At 42.3% G+C, this 25,218-nt stretch overlaps 1 protein-coding gene across 1 annotated transcript in view; it reads right to left on the bottom strand.

Annotated features, from left to right (window-relative positions):
- usp39 (ubiquitin specific peptidase 39) overlaps positions 1-25,218 on the bottom strand; it is a 46,282-nt gene that overhangs the window by 16,811 nt on the left and 4,253 nt on the right. Inside the window, exons 3-9 of the mRNA XM_052041234.1 lie at positions 23,419-23,503; positions 22,109-22,203; positions 19,360-19,496; positions 18,331-18,483; positions 17,542-17,767; positions 2,697-2,771; positions 771-838 (exon numbers count right to left, since the gene is read on the bottom strand). Of these exons, the coding sequence (XP_051897194.1) occupies positions 771-838; positions 2,697-2,771; positions 17,542-17,767; positions 18,331-18,483; positions 19,360-19,496; positions 22,109-22,203; positions 23,419-23,503 (839 nt within the window). The remainder of the gene's footprint in view (positions 1-770; positions 839-2,696; positions 2,772-17,541; positions 17,768-18,330; positions 18,484-19,359; positions 19,497-22,108; positions 22,204-23,418; positions 23,504-25,218) is intronic.

Here is a 25,218-nt window from a genome sequence, read left to right as displayed (position 1 = left end):
TGAGGCTGTTGGGAGCTTTAATTTATATCAAACCTTGCTGCTCGCAGTTCAAGAGAGATCATTAGAGCAGATTAGGGGGAGCTGTACTTTGTAACCATCTCTTACTTTACCTGCTCTAAGATTATTTGATGGGTCAATCTAGAGGGAGTTTTACATTGTAACAACCATTGTTCTCTTTGCACTAAAAGCATTTTAAGGGGTAGTTTAGAAGGAATTATACTGTGCAACCTCCTCACCATGGAGTGTCTAAAGACAACTGGGTACACGCTCCATTCCCATCATTAGTAACCATTACCTTCACCAGCTCCAAACTTACATAGTGTAGTCAAAAGAAGTCTGAACTCTCTCTCCTCTCTATCTCCACCTCCCCTACCCTAACAAAGAAGGGTTTGAAACAACTGACAAAACTGGCAGAATCTGCACCAACTTGCATTAATGGTTCCTTTCTGCCACCATGTGGCTAAAAGAGTAAGTGTATTTAAAAACATATCAAACAAATCTGCAAGTGCATTCTGACCTTAAAGCTGCAATGATTGCTAAAAGGACAGCACTACTTTTGATGTATGGCAACGATGTGCTTTGGTAACAGAATTTAAAAAGCTTCAGACCTTAAAGAGGCAAAGTTTTCTATCTGTCCTACCCGTAATCCCTAATATCCTATCCTCTGAAGGTCAATCCACTACCCAGCAAAATCCAAAACCCAGTCAATGAGAAGATATGAAAAAGAACATACAATGAAAGCAAGAGAAGCAATAATAAAAGGTCCTAACCAGATCTGGTGGAGGCAGCTTCTTTGTAAATATCCGCATGGAACCCTGGAACACACTGTTGATGATGGCTGCAATGAGAAATATGTTCCAATGTTGAGAAACCACATGGAATAAAAAACAAAACACAAGAATACCAGAATCATCTAAAGCTCCATATTACCCACTCACTACCACTTTAACAACTCAACTCAACAAGAACAGCTGAATCCATTGTAACAGAACACGGCTTTTCAAAACAGTGGCAATTCACCTACTTTCAAAAAATAAGACTGAATTTTATTCCCTGCACCCAAAGGCCCATGACCCTTGCTGTGGCAGACTTCATGGACATCAGGATGACAGCAGTAACTGACTAGATGGCCAAAGTCCAGTATGGGCCTATCAAGTGTTAACAGCTTATTTCATGTAGAAATCATAATGTGAAATTGTTATGGGTGGAGCCACGAAATACCAAGGGGCAGAAAACATTGGTTAGAATCATCTACAGATCCCCAAACAGTAGTGGTGATGAAGGTGGTGGAATTAAACAGGAAATTAAAGATACATGCAATGAAGGTATAACTGTCATCATAGGTAATTACATAATGGTTGGGCAATCAAAATTAGCAATTATACTGTGGAGGAATTCCTGGTTAACGCAAGTGACAGCTTTTTAAGACCAATATGCTGAAGAACCAACTCGAGACAGGCTATCCTAGACCGTGGATTGGTAATGAGAAAGGAATAATGAAGAGTCATGTGGTGCATGGTCCTTTAGGAAACAGCCATTAGAACACAAGATAGAATCTGAAATTAGGGTTCTGAATCTGAACAAAGGAAACTTGAAGGCATGAGATGCAAGATGGCAATGAAAGATTGAAGAACTTTACTAAAGGGGTTGATAGAGGAGAGGCAATGGAGAATATTTAAAGAATGCATGCATAAATAACATTTATTGATTCCGATCTGGTGCAAAAATAAGTCAGGGAAGTTCAAGTTTAAATTTATTGTCATGGTAATACATACCCAGGGTATAAATACCATTAAAATTAGCTTTTTGCAGCAGCAGCAGCACAGTACATTACAAACATAAACTTATATTAACATAAATTATATGTAACATGTGGAAAAAAATGACATTAGTTCAAATCGAGAGAGAGAATAAATAAATATAATCCAAGGTAGTGTTAGGGTTTTTCAGGTCAGCTCAAGAACCTGATGGTAGTGGGGAAAGAAGCTGTTGTTGAACCTTGAGGTGTGGGTCTTCAGGCGCCTGTACCTCCTGCCTGATGACAGCATCAAGAAGAGGGCATGTCCTGAATGACAGGGGTCCTTAATGATGGAAGAAGGCTCAAACATGGCTTTTGAAGGAAATTAAGAATAATATTAGACCCAAAGTGTAAATTACCAGAAAAAGCAGTAGCCTGACAATTGGAAGTTAAGAATTCAAGTTAAGAACCAAGATCAGGAGCAATTTCTTCAGGTAGAGGGAAATGAACTTGTGGGATTCTCTACCACAGAAGGGAGTGAAGGGCAAGTCATTAGATATATTCAAAGAGGTAGATATATTTCTTATTGTTAAAAGGATCAAGGGATTTGGGTTAAAGATGGAAACAGAGTGATCCCCTATTCCCACTTCACAGGCTGAAGTGAATAAACAGCTGTGATTGTTTTGAATGATGGTACAAGCCCAAAGGGCTGGCCGTCTACTCCTGTTCCCATTTTCAATATTCCTACAAAACCTGGGAATATGATGATCAGTATCAGTCAATTACTAGCCATGTTTACACAATGATACATAGCCTTCTCTTAAAACTATGCGGAGTTTCTATAACTAGAGCATCTAAACTGTAAAATCTCTTATGACTCTTCAGAGAATGTACACATTCACACATTGCAATCAAGTATGATCATACCCATACGAGAATTTTGTTTTAAATTACTTACTCTTTTTCTTCTTGTTCCCTCCTAATGCCATATGAAGTGCATTTAGGAACCAAGACAGGAAGTCAACAGCATCACCTGCAACAACAGACAAATAATTCATTGGAAACATCCACTGCAAAGGTTTTTGGGAATTATCAAGTCTGTAATTTTCAGGGTTCTCTTTAAAAATAAAAAAATTAAAATTATAGGGTATGTACAAAATCACTAAGACAAAGTATATTAAAAATAAAACCAATCAGCAAACATCTCTGTTGGATTTTCATGGGCAGTAGTATGAGCAACATGAATAAACAAAAAAATTGAATATATACCAGAATAAGAACATAAATGCTGAATTAGCAGTAGGTGTGTCAGCAACTGACAAAAGTAGAACACACAAATGCCTCAAACATAGCTATTATATCTGCTTTTATCATCTCTCCTGGTAGCCTATTCCAGGCACCTACCACTCTGTGTAAAAAAAAACTTGTCTTACAAATCTTCTTTAAACTTTCCCCCTCTTTACCATAAACCTGTGCCCTCTAGTATTTGACTTTTCCACCCTGGAAAAAAGACTCTGATGACCCGATCTATGCCTCTCATAATTTTATATACTTCTATCAGGTTGTCTTCAGCATCCAACGCTTCCGAAAAAAACAATCTAAGTTTATCCAACCTCTCCTTATAACCAATACAGTCCAATTCAAGCAAGATCCTGTGAACCTCTTCTGCACCTTCTCCAAAGCCTCCAAATCCTTCCTACAATGTGGCAACCAGAACTGCACACAATACTCCAAATGCAGCCTAACCAATGTTTTATACAGCTACAATGTGACTTCCCAACTTTTATACTCAATGCCCCAACCTATGATGGCAAACATGCCATACGCCTTCTTTACCACCCTAACCACTCGTGTGTTGCCATTTTCAGGGAGCTATGGACTAATACCCCCAGATCCTTCTGTACATCAATGCTCCCAAGGGTCCTCCCATTTACAGTATACTTTCCTCTTGCATTTGATCTTTCAAAATGCAATCCCTCACCCTTGTCCGGATTAAACTCCACCTGCCATTTCTCCACCCAAATTTCCAGCTGATCTATATGCCACTGTACCCTTTGATAACCATCCTCAGTATCCATAATTCCACCAATTTTTATATCATCTGCAAGCTTACTAATCAGACCACCTACATCTTCATCCAAGTCATTAATATATATTACAAACAACAGAAGTCACGGAACCCACTGGCCACAGACCTCCAGATGGGAAAACACACCTCTACTACCACCCTGTCTTCTATGACCAAACCACTTTTGGATCCAATTTACAAACTCACCATGAATCCCATCAGACTTATGTTCTGGATCAGCCTACCATAAGGGACTTTATTAAATACTTTACTGAAGTCCATGGTCTTACCCTCTTCAATCATCTTCATCAGTTCCTTAAAAAACTTTATGAAACAGGACCTCCCCCACACAAAGCCATGCCGACTATCCCTAGCAAGTCCATGCTTTTCCAAATACAAGTAAACCTTGTCCCTAAGAATCTTCTCCAATAATCTCCCTACAACTGATGAATGGTCATCAGCCTATAATTTCCTGGTTATCAGCCTATAATTTCCTGGTTTGTCCCCACTGCCGTTCTTAAACAAAGGAACAACATTGGCTATTCTCCAATCTTCTGGCACCTCACCCATTTCTAAAGCAGATACAATGATCCCTGTCAAGACCCCAGAAATCTTCTCCCATGTGTCCCTCCGTATCCTTGGATAGATCCATCAGGCCCCAGTGACTTATCCATCTTAATGTTTTTCAAGACAACCCAATTCCTTCTCCTCCTTAATATTGACTTGCCCTAGAATAGCAAAATACCCCTCTCTAATCTCAGCATCTTCCACATCCTTCTCCTTGGTATACACCAAATCTCATCAAGGATCTCACCTATTTCCTCTGGCTCCATGCATAAATCCCTTCCTTTGTCCTTAAGAAGAACTACCCTTTCCAAAGCTACCCTCTTGCTCCTAATTTATGTACAAGATCCCTTGGGATTCTCCTTGTCCTAATCCTACTTGTCAAGGACATTTCATGCCTCCTTTTAACCCTCCTTATTTCTTGCTTAAGTTCTTTCCTGCTTCCTTTATATTCCTCAAGAGTCTTGTCTGATTTCAGCTTTCTATACCTGCTTTTTATTTTTGACTAACATCATATATTGTCATCCAGTGTTCCCGAACACTTTCATTCTCACTGGAACATGCTGGTCCTGAATTCTAATCAACTGGCCTGTAAAAGACTCCCACAAGTCAGATGTGGATTTAACCTCAAACAGCTGTTCCCAATCTATTTTCTCCAGTTCCTGATTAATACCATTGTAATTAGTCTTCCCCCAATTTAGCACTTTCACCTGAAGATCAGTCTCATCTTTATCCATAACTGTCTTAAAACTTACAGAATTATGGTCATTGTTCAGTAATGCAACTCCCTCACCTATTTTACATCCCTCTCTGTCATGTCTGGAACATTAATGCTTTGGAATGTACTCTTTTCTATAATCTTTTCTGCTGAAATAGAAAGGCATCTAATACATATTTTCAACAGATTTAGTTTGATTTGTGATATCTAAAGCTTCTCTTCATACTTCTACTAATGGATATCCTTGCTTTGGTAAGTCAGAGAATATAGTGGTAGTTAAAGCAATAATGTGGTGTTCAGACATATCAGAAGGGATAAGATAATTCTGTACAAAGCAGTGCAGTAAAACTCTGTAAATCAAGCACTCTTGGGACTTTGGTGGCGGCACACTAGTAAATTTCGCAGACTATCAGATGCTATTCCCATTAACGCACACACTTTTAATTCAATTTTTTTTTAATGTTATAGAATAGAATAATGAATGTTCCAGTGGGCCCCAGTGAATTGGAAAGGTGCTTGCAGACTTCACGTGGTGAGCCTGATGCCAAACCATAGGGATTTCCAAAGAGACAGTGGATTATTGGGAGTTTTACTGTATTACTGCAAATGCTCTCTACTGCTCATCCATGGCTGTTGTTTATGCAGGTTCCATTTTCTCAAAATCACATCACAGCTCAAAGAAACCCACTATGTATCTCATCATATTCTGAGAATTCACACCTCAAAAACTAATACAACTGCACAGCTATTGTTTCACATTTTAAAACTTAATGTTTAAGCAGGATGGGATTCTGACATTCATCATTCATATGCACTGTAATTCCACACATATTACACTTATATCACAATATAAATTAGCAGCCCAAAAGCAAAATAATGCAAATATTGGAAATCAGAAATTCTGATTAAAGACCATTGACTTGAAGCACTGTGTTTCTCTCTCCACAGATGTCGCCTGACCTGCTATTTGCAACTCTTTCTGTTTTTATTTTATATATAAAGTACGTTAGCAATCAGAACATATGCATTTTAAACAAGACAAATTATAATAGAATAGAATTTCAGTAGGGGTTCTTCAATCTCCTGCCAAATTTTTGTAATTTCTGCATTATTCAGCCAAAAGAAATATATGTCAGCAACCACTATTTCAACAAAGTTACATGTACTCAGGAGATCCCTGAAAATTCTACTTCCTAGAACGTCTGCAAAGAAGCCCCTATGGCTAACCTCATTCAGAACAAATGTTTTAAAAGAGCAAATTTAGATCCATATAACTCATTTCCTGGTCACTGAAATACAGACAGAAATAACATGCAATATGCAATTAGCAGGGTCCCAAAAACACTCAGATATTGATCAATATTTGGTAATAAATATTGGCCAGACGCCAGAAGCTTTCCTGCTCCTCTACGAATAATACAAAAGGATCTCTTACATTCACTTGATCAGGCAGACAGAGTACTGGTGTGACATATGATCCAAGATCCAAACTTCAGACAACAGGGCACTGATACGTCAGCCTAAATTTTAGGTCACAGGGTTTGAACCAACAAAATTCTGACCCAAAGATGAGAGTGCTACCATTGAGCCTAAAACACATTGATAGTAGTATCCCCATGCAAGGAAGTCAAGCGAACAAGGGTTTGCACTTCATTGAACATTAATGAAGTGCAAATGGAACCATGTATAGAGGACCATATCAGGCACTCCGACAATTCCCTGTCAAGGCATACATGTTAACAATAGTCACTTGGTACCAGTCAACACCAATTACTTATGGCAATTAACTACTGCAAGAACAGAAGGTTCAGAGGAAAACTGGCTTAAGTACCTTGAAAAGCAGAAATAATACCCAATCATCTTCTCAGTAGTCCATTCTGCTATTCAATGAGATCATGGCTGATTTTCCCCATATTCATCAATATCTTTAGTTAACAAAAATTGTCATATTCAAAATTAACAACTGATGTAGATCAATTGCCTTTGAGGTAGAGAATTCCAAACGAAAGAAACAAACGCTACTAGTCTGCACATTCTCCCACATGAACACCATCCCCCTCCACAAACCAGTGAAAATACTTTTTAAGATCAGTTCACTTAATATAGAGTCAGAGTATTACAGCACAGAAACAGGCCCTTTGGCCCATCCAGTCCATGCTGGCCTGGTTTTCTGTCTAGTCCCATCTACCTGCATCCGGATCATAGCCCTCCATACCTCTCTCATCCAAGTACCTATCCAAACTTCTCTTAAATGTTACAATTGAACCCGCATCCACCACTTCCACTGGCAGCTCGTTCCACACTTGCATCACCCTCTGAATGAAGTAGTTCCCCCTCAGATTCCCCTTAAATATTTCACCTTTCACCCAAAACCTATGACCTCTAGTTCTAGTCTCACCCAACCTGAGGGGAAAAATCCTGTATGCATTCACCCTATCTAAACCCCTCATAATTTTGTACACTTCTATAAGATCTCCCCTCATTTTCCTGCACTCCAGGGAATAAAGTCCTAACCTATTCAACCTATCCCTGTAACTCAGGTCCTCAAGTCCTGGCAACATCTGTGTAAATTTTCTCTTCAAGCTTATTGATAGGTAGGTGTAGGTCACCTGTAGGTAGGTGACCAGAACTGCACACAATACTCTTAATTTGGCCTCACCAATGTCTTGTACAACTTCAACATAACATCCCAACTCCTGTGATTTATGAAGGCCAATGTGCCAAAAGCTCTCTTTACGACCCGATCTACCTGTGATACCACTTTCAAGGAATTACGGATCTGTATTCCCAGGTCCCTTTGTTCCACCGCACACCTCAGTGCCCCACCATTCACTGTGCAAGTCTTACCCTAGTTTGTCCTCCCAAAGTGCAACACCTCACATTTGTCTGCATTAAATTCCATCTGCCATTTTTCAGCCCATTTTCCCTGCTGGTCCAGATCACTTTGCAAGCTTTGATAAGCCTTGCTCACTGTCCACCCAATCTTGGTGCCATCTGCAAATTTACTGATCCAGCTTATTAACATTATCATCTAAATCATTAATATAGATGATAAACAACAACGGACCCAGCACCGATCCCTGCGGCACACCACTAGTCACAAGCCTCCAATCAGAGAGACAACCATCTACTACCATTCTCTGGCTTCTCCTGCTAAGCCAGTGTTGAATCCAATTAACTACTTCATCCTGAATGCCAAACGACTTAACCTTCTGGAAAAGCCTCTCATGCGGGACTTTGTCAAAGCCCTTGCTAAAGTCCATGTAGACAACGTCCACTGCCTTTCCTTCATTAACCTTCCTGGTAACCTCCTCGAAAAACTCTATTAGACTGGTTAGACATGATCTGCCACACAAAGCCAGGCTGACTAGCCCTAATCAGGCCCTGTCTGTCCAAATACTTATATATCCTGTCCCTCAGGATACCTTCCAATAATTTACCCACGACTGACTTCAGACTCACCAGCCTATAATTTCCCGGCTTATTCTTAGAGCCTTCCTTAAACGACGGAACAACATTAGCTATCCTCCAGTCCTCCGGCAGCTCATCGTGGCTAAGGACATTTTAAATATCTCTGCCAGGGCCCCTGCAATTTCTACATTAGCCTCCCGCAAGGTCCGAGGGGGCACCTCATCAAGCCCCGGGGACTTATCGATCCTAATTCGCCTCAAGACAGCAATCACCTCCTCTTCCGTAATCTGGATTCATGAGCTCACTACTCTTTTTCCTCAGTTCTACAGCCTCTGTGTCTGTCACCCGAGTAAACACAGACACAAGAAATCCATTTAAAATCTCCCCCCTCTCTTTCGGCTCCACACATAGATGACCACACTGATCTTCAAGAGGACCAATTTTGCCCCTTGCTATCCTTTTGCTCTTAATATAATTATAGAAACCCTTTGGATTTTCTTTCACCCTGTCTGCCAGAGCAACCTCATGTCGTCTTTTAGTCTTCCTGATTTCTCTCTTAAGTGTTCTCTTGCATTTCTTATACTCCTCAAGCACCTAATTTGATCTTAACTGCCTATACCAGATATGCACCTCCTTTTTTTTCTTTACCAGGGCCTCAATATCCCTCGATAACCAAGGTTCCCTAAATCTGTTAGCCTTGCCTTTTATCCTAACAGGAACATACAGATTCTGTACTCTCAATATTTCACTCTCGAAGGCCTCCCACTTACCAAGCATCTCTTTGCCGGAAAACCTATCCCAATCCACATCTGCCAGATCCCTTCTGATGCCATCAAAATTGGCCTTCCTCCAGTTTAGAATCTTAACCCTAGGACCAGTCCTATCCTTTTCCATAATTATCTTGAAACTAATGGAATTATGATCACTAGATCCAAAGTGTTCCCCTACACTCACTTCTGTCACCTGCCCTATTCCATTCCCTAAGAGGAGATCCAGTATTGCATTCTCTCTGGTTGGGACCTCTACATATCGATTAAGGAAACTCAATCCCATCCAGTCAATATGTGGAAAGTTAAAATCACCTACTATCACAACTTTGTATTTCCTGCAACTGTCTGCTATCTCTCTACAAATTTGCTCCTCTAAATCCTGCAGACTATTGGGAGGTCTATAATACAATCCCATTAATGTGGTCGTCCCTTTTTTATTCCTCAGTTCCACCAAAGGCCTAGGTAGTCAAGCCCTCCAGTATGTCCTCTCTGAGCACTGCCATGACATTTTCCCTGATCAGTAATGCCACCCCTCCCCATTTGATAGCTCCCCTTCTATCATGTCTAAAACAATGGAACCCCGGAACACTGAGCTGCCAATCCTGCCCCTCCTGCAACCACGTGTCACTGATGGCTACAACATCATAATTCTACATACAGATCCATGCTTAAGTTTATCTGCCTTACCTACAATACTCCTTGCATTGAAATAGAAACAACTCAGGACATTAGTCCCACCGCGCTCAACCTTTCGGTTTCCATCTTTGCTTGCAGGCTTAACATCTACTTTGCCCACAGCCTCTCCACGTGCTGTCCTGCCACTCTGGTTCCCAACCCCCACCCCCCCAACACCCCCCACCCCACCCCCCAACCCCACCCCCAACCCCCCCCCGGCAACTCTAGTTTAACCACCCCACCCCCAACCAAGCAGCACTAGCAAACCTTCCAGCAAGGATATTGGTCTTCCTCCAGTTCAGGTGCAAACTGTCATGTTTGTACAGATCCCACCTGCCCTGGAAGAGAGCCCAATAATCTAAAAATCTGAAGCCTTCCTTCCTGCACCATCTGCTTAGCCACCTGTTAAACTGCACTATCTTCCTATTTCTTGCCTCAATAGCATGTGGCAAGGGTAGCAATTCTGAGATCACCACCCTGGAGGTCCTGTCTTTTAACTTAGCAGTTAACTCCCTGAATTCACTTTGCAGGACCTCATCACTATTCCTGCCTATGTCATTGGTACCAATGTGTAGCATGACTTCCGGCTGCTCACCCTCCCCCTTAAGAATGCTATGGACTCGATGCGAGACATCTCTGACCCTGGCACCTGGGAGGCATCTGAGTCTTGTTCTCGTCCACAGAACCTCCTGTCTGCTCCCCTAACCAATGAATCCCCTATCACTACCACTTGCCTCTTCTTCCCCTTTCCCTTCTGAGCCAAAGAGCCAGACTCAGTGCCCAAGACCTGACCGCTGTGGCTTTCCCCTGGTAGGTCGTTTCCCCCAACAGTATCTAAAATGATATACTTGTTATTGAGGGGAACAGCCACAGGGGTACCCTACAATGACTGCCTGTTCCTTTTCTCTCTCCTGACAGTCACCCTGCTACCTGCCTCCTGCAACTTAGGTGTGACTGCCTCCTAACTCCTGTCTATATCAACCCCTCAAAATCTCCCGAATGATCCCAAGATCATACAGCTCCAGCTCCCTAACACAGTCTGTAAGGAGCTGCAGCCGGATGCACTTCTCACAGATGTAGTCATCAGGGATACTTGGGATCTCCCTGACTTCCCACATCATGCAAGAGGAGCACACCTCTACACTGGGTGTCATTCCCACTACTCTACCTGCGCAATAATAAAGAAAAAAAGAGAACTTAACAGAATCTCACCTTAGCCTCCACTTCTTCACGCCTAAGCCTCGAGCCAAAGCCTCAGCTTCCCACTCTTACATTGGCCCACTCACACAATGGCTGCTCCAAAATGGCCACTCTGCTTTACCCTACCTTGCTTTTATTGGCTGAGTTGCCAGGCACTTAACAAATCAGAAACAACTTTAAAAACTGCTGGCTCCTCCCCTCTGCTGCTCTGGCTGCTGGAACTGGCATGTATTTGATCAACTTACTGCTTCATCCAAGTTCCAGGGAGAACTACCCTACTTTATGCAGCCCTTCTTCGTAAGACTCTTCTTACAGGGCAAATCTAACATTTTTAAGGTGTGGTACCTAGTCCTCCAGGTGTGATATAACCAGGACTTTGTGTAGCTGTAACATATCTTCTACTCCCTGGTATGTCAGTCCTCTAGATATACAAGATAGTATTCAGTTAGCCTTTCTGAATAACTTCCATGACATTTGAATGATGTCTCATTGGACCTACATTATTTTTACTCTTTCACCAATTAGAAAGTATTCTGTTACATTAAAATCAAAGTGGATGACCTCACATTTGCCTGCACTAAAATACATTTGCCACAATTTTTCCTGTTCACTATTAATATGTTGAGTTTCTCTCACTTATGACAAATCCACAAGGAAACTCCATACTACTACAGATATCTCTGAGCTAACATGCTGCACAATGCCAGCCCTTTGTGTTCTTCCTTTTCACCCTCCAGCAGCTGTCTCCAACCTTCACACTCCCCTTCCCCCATCTCACTCCATCTGCCCCTCATTTTTTGTCTGCCTCCATCTATCATCAACCTGCCACTGCCTCCCAGTTCCAACCCTTCCCCTACCTGGCACAACCTGCCAATCATCTTTTACCACTCCTGAGTCCACCAATCACCTCAGGCTCCTGTCTCACCACTCCCCATCTCCTCTTTATACTGGCCATCTCCCCTAACTTAGCCCACTGAGTTCCGCCAGTGGATTGTTTGTTGCTGCAGATTCCAGCATCTGCAGTCTCGTGTCTCCAGCTCCATTCTAGATGGCTCAGCCTGCATGGTGGAAAAACATCTGGGTGAACATTTTCTAACATGAGGCGGCCACAACAAGTCATCCCCGTGGAAATGTTCAGAAAGCTTTAACAGCTGGCCTGAGCGATGCCACCAGGTTAACCAGCTGCTAAAGCAGTCAAAGCACTGAATTATTGTGAATGTTTCTAGTATTCAGAAACATTACAGAACTACTATAATTTTAAAAATACACAAATGCAGTTAAAATCATTTAAATGAAATACAATGATTCAATAAAAACTTAGCATCTCATAACTGTGCTCGCTGTTCAATAAATGGAGACACTATTACCATATTATGATCTTCATTCAAAACCACTCACTCATGTTCTGCAGCTTTAGAAGCTGTTTCATATTTCTTCTTTTCAAAGCAGCACTGAATTCAATCATGACCACTATTAGATAACTGTCTAAGAGCATATGAGCATTTCACCAGACTTTCAACTCATTACTAAATCAAATATGACTTGACAGTTTGTTGGCTCCAGACCATATCGTTGTAGAAAACTATCCCAAATGCAGTCATGAAATATCTTTCTGTCATGAGCTAGTCTACTTATCCATATTTATATTAAAGTTTAAATTTTTTGGAGGTAGCAAGGATGTGAAGGAATCCATTAGTCTTAACTAGCACAATGCCTTGTTCAAATTTTGTAAACAATGCCTCTTATTAGTTTTAACCATAGAACCATACAGCACAAAACAGGCCCTTCGGCCCACCATGGTGCTGTCCATCAAACCACCCTCACACTACCTAACTCCTTCCTCCCACATATCCCCCCATCCCACACTCCTCCATATGCCTATCCAACAAGCTCTTGAACCTGTCCAATGTATCTGCCTCCACCACCACCCCAGGCAGTGCATTCCATGCACCAACCACTCTCTGGGTGAAAAACCTCCCCCTGACATCTCCCCTGAACCTCCCACCCATAACCTTAAAGCCATGCCCTCTCGTCTTGAGCATTGGTGCCCTGGGAAGGAGGTGCTGACTGTCTACTCTATCTATTCCTCTCAATATTTTATATACCTCTATCATGTCTCCTCTCATCCTCCTCCTTTCCAGTGAATAAAACCCTAGCACCTTAAGCCTCTCCTCATATTCAATACTTGCTAATCCAGGCAGCATCCTGGTAAATCTCCTCTGCACCCTCTCCAACGCCTCCACATCCTTCCTATAATGAGGCGACCAGAACTGAACACAGTATTCTAAGTGTGGCCTAACTAGAGTTTTGTAAAGCTGCATCATCACCTCGCAGCTCTTAAACTCAATCCCGCGACTTATGAAAGCCAACATCCCATTGGCCTTCTTAACTGCTCTTTCCACCTGTGAGGCAACTTTCAATGAACTGTGAATATAAACCCCCAGATCCCTCTGCTCCTCCACACTGCCAAGTACCTTGCCATTTACCCAGTACTCTGCCCTGGAGTCTGTCCTTCCAAAGTGTACCACCTCACACTTCTCCAGATTGAACTCCATCTGCCACTTGTCAGCCCAGCTCTGCATCCTATCGATATCCCTCTGTAAGCTCCGACAGCCCTCCACACTATCCACAACACCGCCTATCTTAGTGTCGTCCGCAAACTTACTAACCCAGCCCTCCACCCCCTCATCTAAGTCATCTATAAATATCACAAAAAGTAGAGGTCCCAGAACCGATCCCTGCGGGACACCACTAGTCACTGCCTTCCAATCCGAGGGCACTCCTTCCACCACAACCCTCTGCTTTCTACATGCAAGCCAATTCCTAATCCACTCAGCCAAGCTTCCCTGGATCCCTTGGCCTCTGACCTTCTGAAGAAGCCTACCATGAGGAACCTTATCAAACACCTTACTAAAATCCATGTAAACCACATCCACCGCACTGCCCTCATCAATCTTCCTGGTCACCTCCTCAAAGAACTCTATCAGGCTTGTGAGGCAAGATCTTCCCTTCACAAAGCCATGCTGGCTGTCCCTAATCAGTCCATGATTCTCTAGGTGTTCATAAATCCTATCCCTTAGAATCCTTTCTAACAGCTTACCCACCACAGACGTGAGACTCACCGGTCTATAATTCCCTGGCCTATCCCTATTACCTTTTTTGAACAAGGGGACAACATTCGCAACCCTCCAATCCTCCGGCACCATCCCCGTGGACAACGAGGACTCAAAGATCCTTACCAGCGGTTCAACAATCTCCTCCCTAGCCTCTCGAAGCAGCCTGGGGAAAATCCCATCAGGCCCCGGAGATTTATCTGTCTTAATATTATTTAACAACTTCAACACATCCTCTCTCTTGATATCTACAACCTCGAGAACATTACCCCTACCAGCACTCCCTTCTGCATCATCAAGACCCCTCTCCCTGGTGAATACCGAAGAGAAGTACTCATTGAGAACTTCTCCCACTTCCGCCGCCTCCAGGCAAATTCTCCCACCTTTGTCCTTAATCGGACCTACCTTTACCCTAGCCATCCTCCTACCCTTCACATGTCCTCAGCCCTTTCTTAAGTTCCTTCCTCGCTACCCTATATTCCTCACGGGCCCTGTCTGAACCTTGCTGCTTATACCTCATGTACGCTACCTTCTTCTCCCTAACAAGTCGTTCCACCTCTCTCATCACCCACTGTTCCTTCACCCTGCCATTCCTTCTCTGCCTCACTGGGACATATTTATCCCTAACATCCTGCATAAGATCCCTGAACATCGACCACATCTCCCTGGTACATTTTCCTTCAAAAAGAACATCCCAATTTACACTCCCAAGTTCTCTCCTTATAGCCTCATAGTTTGTCCTTCCCCAATTAAAAATCCTCCTGTCCTCTCTGCACCTGTCCCTGTCCATGACAATTTTAAAGGTTATGGAGCAATGGTCACTATCCCCCAAATGCTCACCCACAAATAGATCCTTCACCTGTCCCGGTTCATTTCCTAAAACTAGATCTAACATGGCATTCCCCCTAGTCGGCCTGTCGACATACTGCGTCAGGAATCCCTCCTGGACACATTTAACAAATTCCGTCCCATCTAAATCTTTGGCACTAAGCAGGTTCCAGTCTATGTTTGGGAAGTTGAAGTCTCCCATTATAACAACCCTGTTATTTTTGCTTCTCTCCAAACACTGCCTGCCAATCTGCTCCTCTATATCACTACTGCTACCGGGGGGCCTATAGAATACTCCTAGTAGAGTAACTGCTCCTTTCTTGTTCCTTAATTCCACCCATACGGACTCTAGAGATGATTCTTCTACAACATCCATCTTTTCCACAGCCGTAACAGTGTCCCTGACCAGTATCGCCACCCCTCCTCCTCTTCTCCCCCCCTCCCCATCCCTCTTAAAACACCAAAAACCAGGAATATTCAATATCCACTCCTCTCCTGATGTCAGCCACGTCTCAGTAATAGCCACGATATCACAGTCCCCCATACTTATCCAAGCCCTCAGTTCATCCCCCTTATTCCTGACACTTCTCGCATTTAAGTAAACACACTTCAGTCCATCTACCTTACTACTTTTAGAGCCTGTATTCTGCTTCTCCTTCCCCAAAGCCTCTTTACTTGTTTGATCTAACTTTTCCCCATCCCCTTCTTCCTCTGACCTACCCCTCCGGTTCCCTTCCCCCTCACAAACTAGTTTAAACCCTCCCGAACCACCCTAGCAAATCTCGCCGCAAGGATATTGGCCCCCTTCTGGTTCGGGTGTAACCCGTCCTCTCTGTACAGGTCCCACCTTCCCGAGAAGAGATCCCAATGATCCAGAAATCTAAAACCCTCCCTCCTGCACCAGCTTGTCAGCCACACATTTATCTGCCACCTCCTCCTATTCCTGCCTTCACTATCGCATGGCAATGGCAGCAATCCCGAGATTGCTACCCTTGAAGTCCTGTCCCTCAATTTTCTGCCTAGCTCCCTGAACTCACTCTTCAGGACCTCATCCCCCTTCCTACCTATGTCGTTGGTGCCAAAATGGACCACAACTTCTGGCTGCTCTCCCTCCCGCTCAAGAATCCTGTGGACCCGATCAGTGACATCCCGGACCCTGGCACCTGGGAGGCAACATACCATCTGGGATTCATGCTCACTGCCACAGAACCTCCTATCTGTTTCCCTGACTATCGAGTCCCCTATCACTACCACGTCTCTTTCCCACCCTTCCCTTCTAAGCAGCAGTACCAGTCCCAGTGCCAGAGACCTGGTAACTGCAGCTAGGCCCCTGCCGGTCATCCCCCTCAACAGCTTCCAAGGCAGAAAACTTGTTACTGAGGGGAACAGCCTCCGGGGTTCCCTGCTCTGTCTGCCTGCCTGACTTCTTCTTCCTCTTCCCTCCCCTGACAGTCACCATTCTATCTGCCTCCTGAACCTCAGATGTACCTGCTCTAAGGGGGGTGACTGTCACCTGATGGACCGTGTCTACATAACTCTCTCCCTCCCTTATGCTGCGCAGTGCTTGTAGCTGCGACTCCAGCTCATCAACTCTGAGCCGAAGTTCGTCCAGCCTCAAGCATTTACTGCAGATGTGGCCACCTTGGACTGCAGCAAGGTCCATGAGTTCCCACATCAAACAGCTGCAGCACACCACCATGTCCTCCATCTGACTACCTTTCTTTTTTCCCTAGTTAGTCCTACCTACAAATCTATAATGAACAACAGGTAAACCTTGCCGTTACCTACTTACCAGCTACTTACCCTCCTTGCCCCTTCACGCCGAAGCCCCTTGAGCCAAAGCCCAGAACACTCTGCTGCTACTCACTCCGCTGCCCGCTATAAGGAAACCCTCCTTTTTTCTCCACTGTCCTATACAAACCACTTTTGAACCATTACCACAGACTCTCAAATAAGCTACAGTATAAGCCACAAGTGTAGGATTCTGGAATTTATGAGGAAGATAAACCTTTGCACTTTATTGTCTACCTGCACTGCACTTCCTCTGTAGCTGTGATACTTTACTCTGTACTGTTATTGTTTTTACCTGTACTACCTCAACGCACTCTGTACTAACTCAATGTAACTGCACTGTGTAATGAATTGACCTGTACAATCAGTATGCAAGACAAGTTTTTCACTGTACCTCGGTACAAGTGACAATAATAAACCGATACCACAATAACCCTTCTTAATGCATTTACTTTGCTGACTTTTCAACTTTAGTACAAATAAACTGAGCTAAGAAAATTCAGTGAAGGACTCCATCTAAATTTACATTATTGCTTCCTCTAAATCACAATTAAATCCCATCACCACCAACAATCTGGAACTATCTGTATCTTTAAAGCAAGCTCGGTCAACTATTGTGTGCATGCTTCCAACCAGACATAAGCCAATGTGGCTCACCAACTCACCCTGTTTGGTAATTTGGAAACGTTTCTTGCTGCATAGAACTACAGCCTGCAACATTTCATGTGGAGATACATGAGCCTTGAAGTTCCTGGGATTCCTGAGTTTTCTCATCAGCTCTCCAAACCTCTGCACCAACAGGAACATTATGTCTCCTGGTGGCCGCTTGATATCCTTATAGTTCTCTTCTTCCAAGAAATAGTTCCGTAATGGAGGCACGTTGGACAGGGCCTGAAACAGAAACAGGCAAGGTGAATTCCAAAATGTCAAAGGGCAAGAAAGGAAAGCCACATAAGTTCAAATGTGCCATTAAACAATGCTCCTAAAATCTAACACATCCCACATACATATGCTTTTATTAACCCTGTATGACCAATGTGCATAGTAACTACCACTTTATTCTCTTTCTCCCACCCCAATTTTTATACAGCCCAATTTCTTGCTTCCACAGGCATATTCTTCACGTATGAACCCAGGCAATAGACTGAACAATAGACATCATAGTGAAACTGTATTTTTCCTAACATCGCCTTCAGTGTCCATCAATCTCAACATAATGGTTAAAGGCAAGGAACCAGGATGATACCTACTCCTCTCAAAGACCAGGCACATGTGAAGGACATGTCATTTTCTTATGAACTTTTAGCTGAAAACAGCCAAACAAATCTACAGATATCAAAGCTTAAGGCACCTGTTCTAAAGACTCAGCTGCTCAGTATCTTTATCATCTAGGGATCAGCATCATTCATAATGTTAATCTTGCTCTTGTCTGATTACTTATTATATTTCCTTACCTGCAGCACCACATTGGCATAATCGTTAGCCTTGATGTTGTTCAGTCCCACAATTCCTGGTAGATAGGTGGTTCCATCGTAAGCCCGTGACAGTTTGGATTGTTTGTCCAGGTTTGCAATGTGTTGTTTTGTGAAAGTTGGTTTCAACACATACTGCAAAGCAAAGAATAGTGCCACACTTATGGCTGTCTCCTCAGATATAAAACAAGGGAACAACAACTTCCATACAAAGCTTCAACGTGATCTACTTATCATAGGTGAGACTTCGCAGGGAAGGCAATGACCATCTCCAACAAGAGGGAGTTTAACCAGTTACCCTTGACATTCAATGGCATTGTAAGCACATCTTCACCAGAAGGACTACGGCATTTCAAGAAAGTGTTCAAAGGCAAATTATGGATGGATAAGTTTACATTTCATACTTTATTATAGAACAAAGAAAAAAACCATGACTCAAATCAAATCCTTCCAGCAGTCTTTATCTTTAAAATTAAAAAATGTACCTGGATAGCCTTTTGATTATTTCCATTGGGCAACACTGTGCCCTAATAACCATCAACAAAATTTTGTTTTTGGTGATAGTTTTGAAATTTATGACTTCCAATTACTGATCCCAACAGTGGAAAGCAGTTTTCTAATTTTATCAAAAACTCTCAGACGTTCGAACATCCTAAATTATTTGGGAATATAACTCATTTCACATGAACCATATGGTTTACATTATTTCACTGAAAATTGATATACTCTAGTATTGCAAGCTAAAGGCACTCAGATACAAAAAGTGCTCAGTGTGTAAAAGAATCATGAAAGGAAAAGAATCCAATTGAATACACAATGGTAAACTCAAAAGTAGCACAAATACTAGACTTCCAAAATTCATTCTCCAGATACACAAGGATGCAGTACGGAGGGGTAACTAGTGCCAAAGAAACTTTACATCAGCAGGAGTCAGTATTTTAGAAGAGGAGAAATAAGAGGGAATCTCCTTTCAAGCCCCTTGTTCACTGTTTCCATGAACCACATGCTTACCGTTATGTCTTCAAGAGAGGAGTCAATGATTTCATAGTTGTCTGGTAAGCAGTAGAATTTCAACGTGTGCAGATTCAAAAAGACGTGGTGCCCGACCTGAACACTATGAATGTTAGCATACGACTTCAGGCCTCTCCCTAAGAAACAGATCACTAAAGTCAAAGACAGATCAACATTATTCTCCTCCCACTCATCAGGTGGACCACAGCTATTTTATGGTGCGATTCTTGGGATATCAGCTTCAACCAAGGCCACCCTTAATCTGAAGGCCAGAAAAATAAAGTGGCAACATCCTTTCAACAGAGTGCATCACAGAAAAGCAGTGATCCTATTTACTGACCATACATTCCAAATGGACTCACTGGATACTGATCCATCATGGGAACCCAAGTCAATTAAAAACCCTTCACTCAGCAGAAGTTAGTGACATGAGTATCCCTACCACTGCTTGCCAACGCACAAATCTAGGACTTCTCTGGTTGGAATATATCAGTCACACATCAAGCTGTGCAGTTACCAAAGAACTGCGCTTTAATCGAACGAGTGTACAAAACTGGGCTAATGATCGCCCCAGTGCTGCCAATTGTGCTATCGAATATGATGAGCAAGAACTGAGCAAGAGCAGAGGAGGCCCTTGGACAGGTGAGGAGCTGTGCAAAAGCAGTTCAAAACATCGGCAGCAACTGAAAGAGTAAATGGAAAACCACAAAACTGCAGGTGCTGGAATCCAAAACAAAACAGAAAATGCTGGAACACTCAGTATGTCAGGCAGCATCTGTGGAAAGAGAAACTATTAACATCTCAGGTCAAAGACTCTTCACCTCAAAAAAAATAACGCCACAAGAGGGAGCACCAGGACTGAAGGAAGTATTGAGGCAAATGCCATTCATTGTGTTTGTCTTAACCTTATTAGTCTTCCCAACTTGCCCCTCACACGTATCAGGATTAAATTCCATCTGCCATTGTTCTATCCACCTTACCAACTTATCAATTTCAAACTCCAGCCTAAGACTACCTACCCCATAATCAACAACGACACCAACTTCTGAGTCATCTTTGAAGACTAACAATACTTCCAACATTCACATTTAAATAATGCACATAACAAACAAAAAAGGGTCCCAGCACCAATCCCTGTGGTACTCCATTAGCCACAGGCTTCCAATCACGAAAACAACCATTCACCATAACATCTGCCTCCTACTACCGAACTAATTTTGGATCCAATTTGCCAACTTGTCTTGGATTCCAAAGGTTCTAACCTTTTGACCAATCCCCCATACAAGACCCCAAAGGCTTTAACGAAGTCCATACAGAATACATGAATTGCATTGCCCTCATCAACTTTTTGTTATCACTTCAAAAACTTCGAGCAAATTGGTCAGACAAGATCTCCCCCTAACAAACCCATGCTGACCATTTTTGCCTTTCCAAGCATAAATCAACCTTTATCCCTCAGGATAAAGTGTTTATGATTGGATAGAGACTAATAGAAAATAAAAGCAAAAAAGAACATGAATTAGCCCTCACCCACCCTCTGTCACTCAACACCAATCTGCATCAACAGCCATTGTTCCCTCTACCCTTCCCCCTTCTCTCCAAACTCACCTCCAAACTCCTAGACCAGGGACTCAACACCTCCCTTTGCAACTGGATCCTTGACTTCCTGACCAACAGACTGCAATAGGATAGGCAGCAATACCTCCGCCACAATTAATGTATTCTCAACACTGGTACCCCATGAGGCTGCATCCTCAGCCCCCTACTCTACTCACTACACATTCATGATTGTGCGGCCAGGTTGATCTGTATGGACTCTATGCAAGACAAGTTTTTCCACTGTACCTCAGTACGCATGACAATAATAAACCAATTTACCAACTTAGCTTTTTCTCCCCCACATATCCCCATTCTGATGAAATTCTCTCTCTCCGTAGATGCTCCCAGACCTGCTCAGTATTTCCAGCATTTTGTGCTTTAGTTTAGATTTGTAGCATCTGCAGACTTTTGTGATTTAATTATTCAACATGTCTGCCATTTTCTTATTTTCATTTATGATATCACCATCATTAGTTTTCATGGTACCCACATTACACTCAACCACCCTCTTATTTTACAAATAAGGATTGTGTTGAACTTCTTTTCTCTTGGACAAATTTCCTTCATACTTACTTTTTATTCTTAAAAAATCGTGTGACTATTAGTCCTTTGTATCTCTCCCCATATCTATGATCTTTGCAGTGTTTTTGCATTATGTATCTTTTTTATTTTGTTCCTTACTTTTTTTTTGCCATGGAGAGCCATTGTCCTTTAGGAGTATAAAGACTGTGTTCTTACTTTGAACATATTCCACTGATCTTGTCTTAACTATTTGCAGGTATGTCCAATTTACTAAAGACTGCCTCTGTCTTATCACTTGATAGTCAACTGTACCCAAATCTAGAATCTCAGTAGTTGCTTCCCACTTTCCCCATTCAAACACTGCATAAAATGCAATCATACTGATTGAAAAATGTTCACATACCAAGGTCGCTAAATAAATCTGGCTTCATTACTCATCACTAAATCTGAATTGGCCTCTCTCCTCGTTGTTATAGGACATCTCACAACGTTCTCAACTCATTCAAGAAATTTACTACCTTTCTCACTTGAGTTTGTCTACTCATCCCAATGCGTATGAAAATGATATGCAGTCTGTGTCATGCATTTTTCATCAGTAATATTACTAAAGTTCATAAAGTAACCTTACCTTGAAAGTATTTGCCACACACCAAGCAGGCATAAACGTTGATGTGAGAAAGGGAGACGGAACACAGCTTTTCAAAGTCAAAATCCAGCACACTCCTGTTTACGGGAATTGACAATCATTAGACAAGCTCTGAATGTTGCACAAGCTTTAAAACACGATTGCCATATTCTCAAACATGAAGAGGAAGGCTTGTTCTATGGTTTTTCATAAACACAGATCCAATGTAGTCAAATAGAGGATAAAACTCTGTCTGGAAGTACAGAGTTCTATCCTGTATCGCTTTGTTGCAGCACTCCCATCACCGATTCTGAGGATACAAGACAGAAACTGTACTCTGGACAAGCATAGTAAATGGATACCCAAGTTCTCTCTCTACATTTTGAATTAACATCCAACAGAGATGCTTCCCACCTACTGGTTGTGAGTAATCACTGCATAGATTGTAGAGATATCTGAAATCTTTTATTGCTGTAATGACCCTCAGCTGAGTATAAAGATAATTAGGGCCCAGGAAGCAGCATTCACAAGATGACTTTTCAGATTGTTCTACCAAAGGATACTGCCACACTTGCTACAAGGGAGGGCACAAGGTCATGAAAACATTTCTTTCTCCACAGGATATCAAAGGGAAAGGCACGGGTTCAAACCTGGTCATGAATTGAGAAAGAATTAATGAACCAAAAGTATCGTCGTTGTTGTGTCAATCTTTTCTCAACTGTATTTGTAAAATCTAATAAGCACTTGTTTAATCTTGGCTTGAATGGATCTGATCAAGACTTAAGATTTTAATGAATTCAATATAGTGAATACAGCAAGTGGAATATAAATCTTTAAAATTAAAAAGTTAAGTCATTTAGGAGGGAAATTAGACAGCTAGGAATTCTCAGCTTCAGAAAGGGTGTGAATGCTCAAACAAGTTTGAGGAAGGCAAATTTGTAAAGATATGGAACTAAGATGAGCAAAATGGAGGAGAGGTGCAGATCAACCATAACCTACTTGGATGATAAAGCAGGTTCAAGGAAATAAATGGCTGTTCTTGTTTCTTTATTGCTATGTGCAATGTCTCAACATTGTGTCCTGGTCTGGACCTCAGAATAGCAGCTCAGGTTTCAGTAGTGTGACACTTCCATACCAGCTATTTTCAGACAGACTGACTGCAGCAAAACATCTCTTAGAATACACATTCAATGGAGGAAGTACACTCAAATTTCTATGCCCATTATAACTTACTAATGCTATTTTTAATTATTAAACCTGGAAGCCTATATCTTTTACTGTATTACAAAGACACGTATGTGCCTCATACTCACCTATTGATAGTGTCCAGATAGGGGCAATGTCTACTTCGGTCATCCTCTTCCTCCTGACAATGAATTCTCATGATCTTTGAGGGGACTAATCAGAAAAAAGCAGCAACATGCATTAATGTATTATATTTCTGTTATCTCACAGATAATAGAATCAATCTGTTTCATTGATTATATTTAAACTGTAATCACTATTTTAGTGCAAAAAAGATATTGCTACCCAATTTGTACTCAGCAATGTCTCATGAACAACAATCAATTAAATTGTTTTTAAAACTGTTGACTGAAGTAAAAATTTTGCCAGGGACAATGAGATAAATTCTTGGCCTCCTCTGTGCTATGCCTTGAGATTTTACATTCACCCAAGGAAGCAGAGAGGCTCTCGGATTAACATCTTATCCAAAAGAAGCAGCTTCACTCTCGGTACTGAATTTAGATGCTAGATCAGATTTATCCACTTGGGTTTCTGGACTACAGCTTGAACATCAATGTCCTCTGGTGCTTCCACATGGAGGGACATACAAGAAGGGTTGCAAAACACAAACAGCTGGAGGAACTCAGCGGGTCAAGCAGCATCTGTGGAAGGAGAGGATTTGTCAATGTTTCGGGTCGAGACCCTACATCAGGACTGAGAGTGGAGAGGTAAGATGGTGAGTATAAAGAGGGAGCCAGTATGTGATAGATGGACCAAGGAGGGGTGAAGGATGATGGGTAAATGGAGCCAAGTTGTTGGGAGACAGAGGCAGGAGGGTGATAGGTGGAAGCAGACAAGGGGAAAAAATAGGCAGATGGAGCCAGGTGGGGGGAGGAGAGATTGAAGATGGAGACAGATGCTGGAGGGTGATAAGCAGTTACACAAAGGCTACCAGTGCTAGAATTTAAAGAAGGTGTTAATGGGAACCATTAGGGGAGAGGTGAGGGACAAATGGAACCAGATGGGGAGGGGATTTGGTGGGTGAAATGTGTGGAGAGTAGGTGGATGGAACCAGGAGAGGGAGAGAACAAAAAATGGGTGAACCAGAGGTGGATCAGAGAAAGAGACAGAGAGACAGACAAGGAGGATGGATGTCTTGATGGTAATCCAAGCCATTTAAGCCAGCACTCAAGTTAAGGTCTCTCTATACAGGGACAACATTGCCACCTTTTGCTCTTTCCAGTAGTCTATCTGTGATCATTTTCACCTAACTTCAGAAGCCAGGAGTAATGAAAATAACAGTGAAAGTAATTTTTTTGTTGGCAGACAAGAAGTCTGATCTTTTGAACACTTCATTCTCAAGTCTATCTTTAGAAGAGGTTGGCATCTCCAGACAAACCAGGGTAAAAAAGAACATCCACTATACTAATGCTGATGGCCACCTTGTGTGGGGTTGCCTTAGAGAGTGTATTGGACCCAACGCAACGTGCTGAAGTTCTGCCTGTACCCTACACTGAGATGTCCCAAGCAGATTCAGGAGGTCTCAGGCTGGACCCTAGCCCCCAATAGTGCAGAGTTCCTGGAGACTCAGGAGGAAAATGTTCTGACTACAGATGATGTGGGGCAGCTTAGCTGTGCCTTCTGCCTCCACAAAAATCACTATTTTTCAACCCAAGCAGGACAAGCCCTTCCTCTGGCTGTCCCTTCACTTATTCCATGAATGCCTTTATGTTACCAACTAATTTATTCTGTCGCGGTTTTTTTTAAGGAATGAGGGGTGTATAGGCAAACCCCAGGTAATAAACGGGTTCTGTTCTTACAGACATCCACGTCGATTTTGTCCATAAGTCAGAAAAATACACAAAGATTACTTGATATGGTAATCGTGC

The sequence above is a fragment of the Pristis pectinata genome, chromosome 29 (assembly GCF_009764475.1).
Source record: "Pristis pectinata isolate sPriPec2 chromosome 29, sPriPec2.1.pri, whole genome shotgun sequence".
In the NCBI taxonomy this organism is placed as follows: domain Eukaryota; kingdom Metazoa; phylum Chordata; class Chondrichthyes; order Rhinopristiformes; family Pristidae; genus Pristis; species Pristis pectinata.
This window is presented reverse-complemented; position numbering and strand designations above follow the sequence as displayed.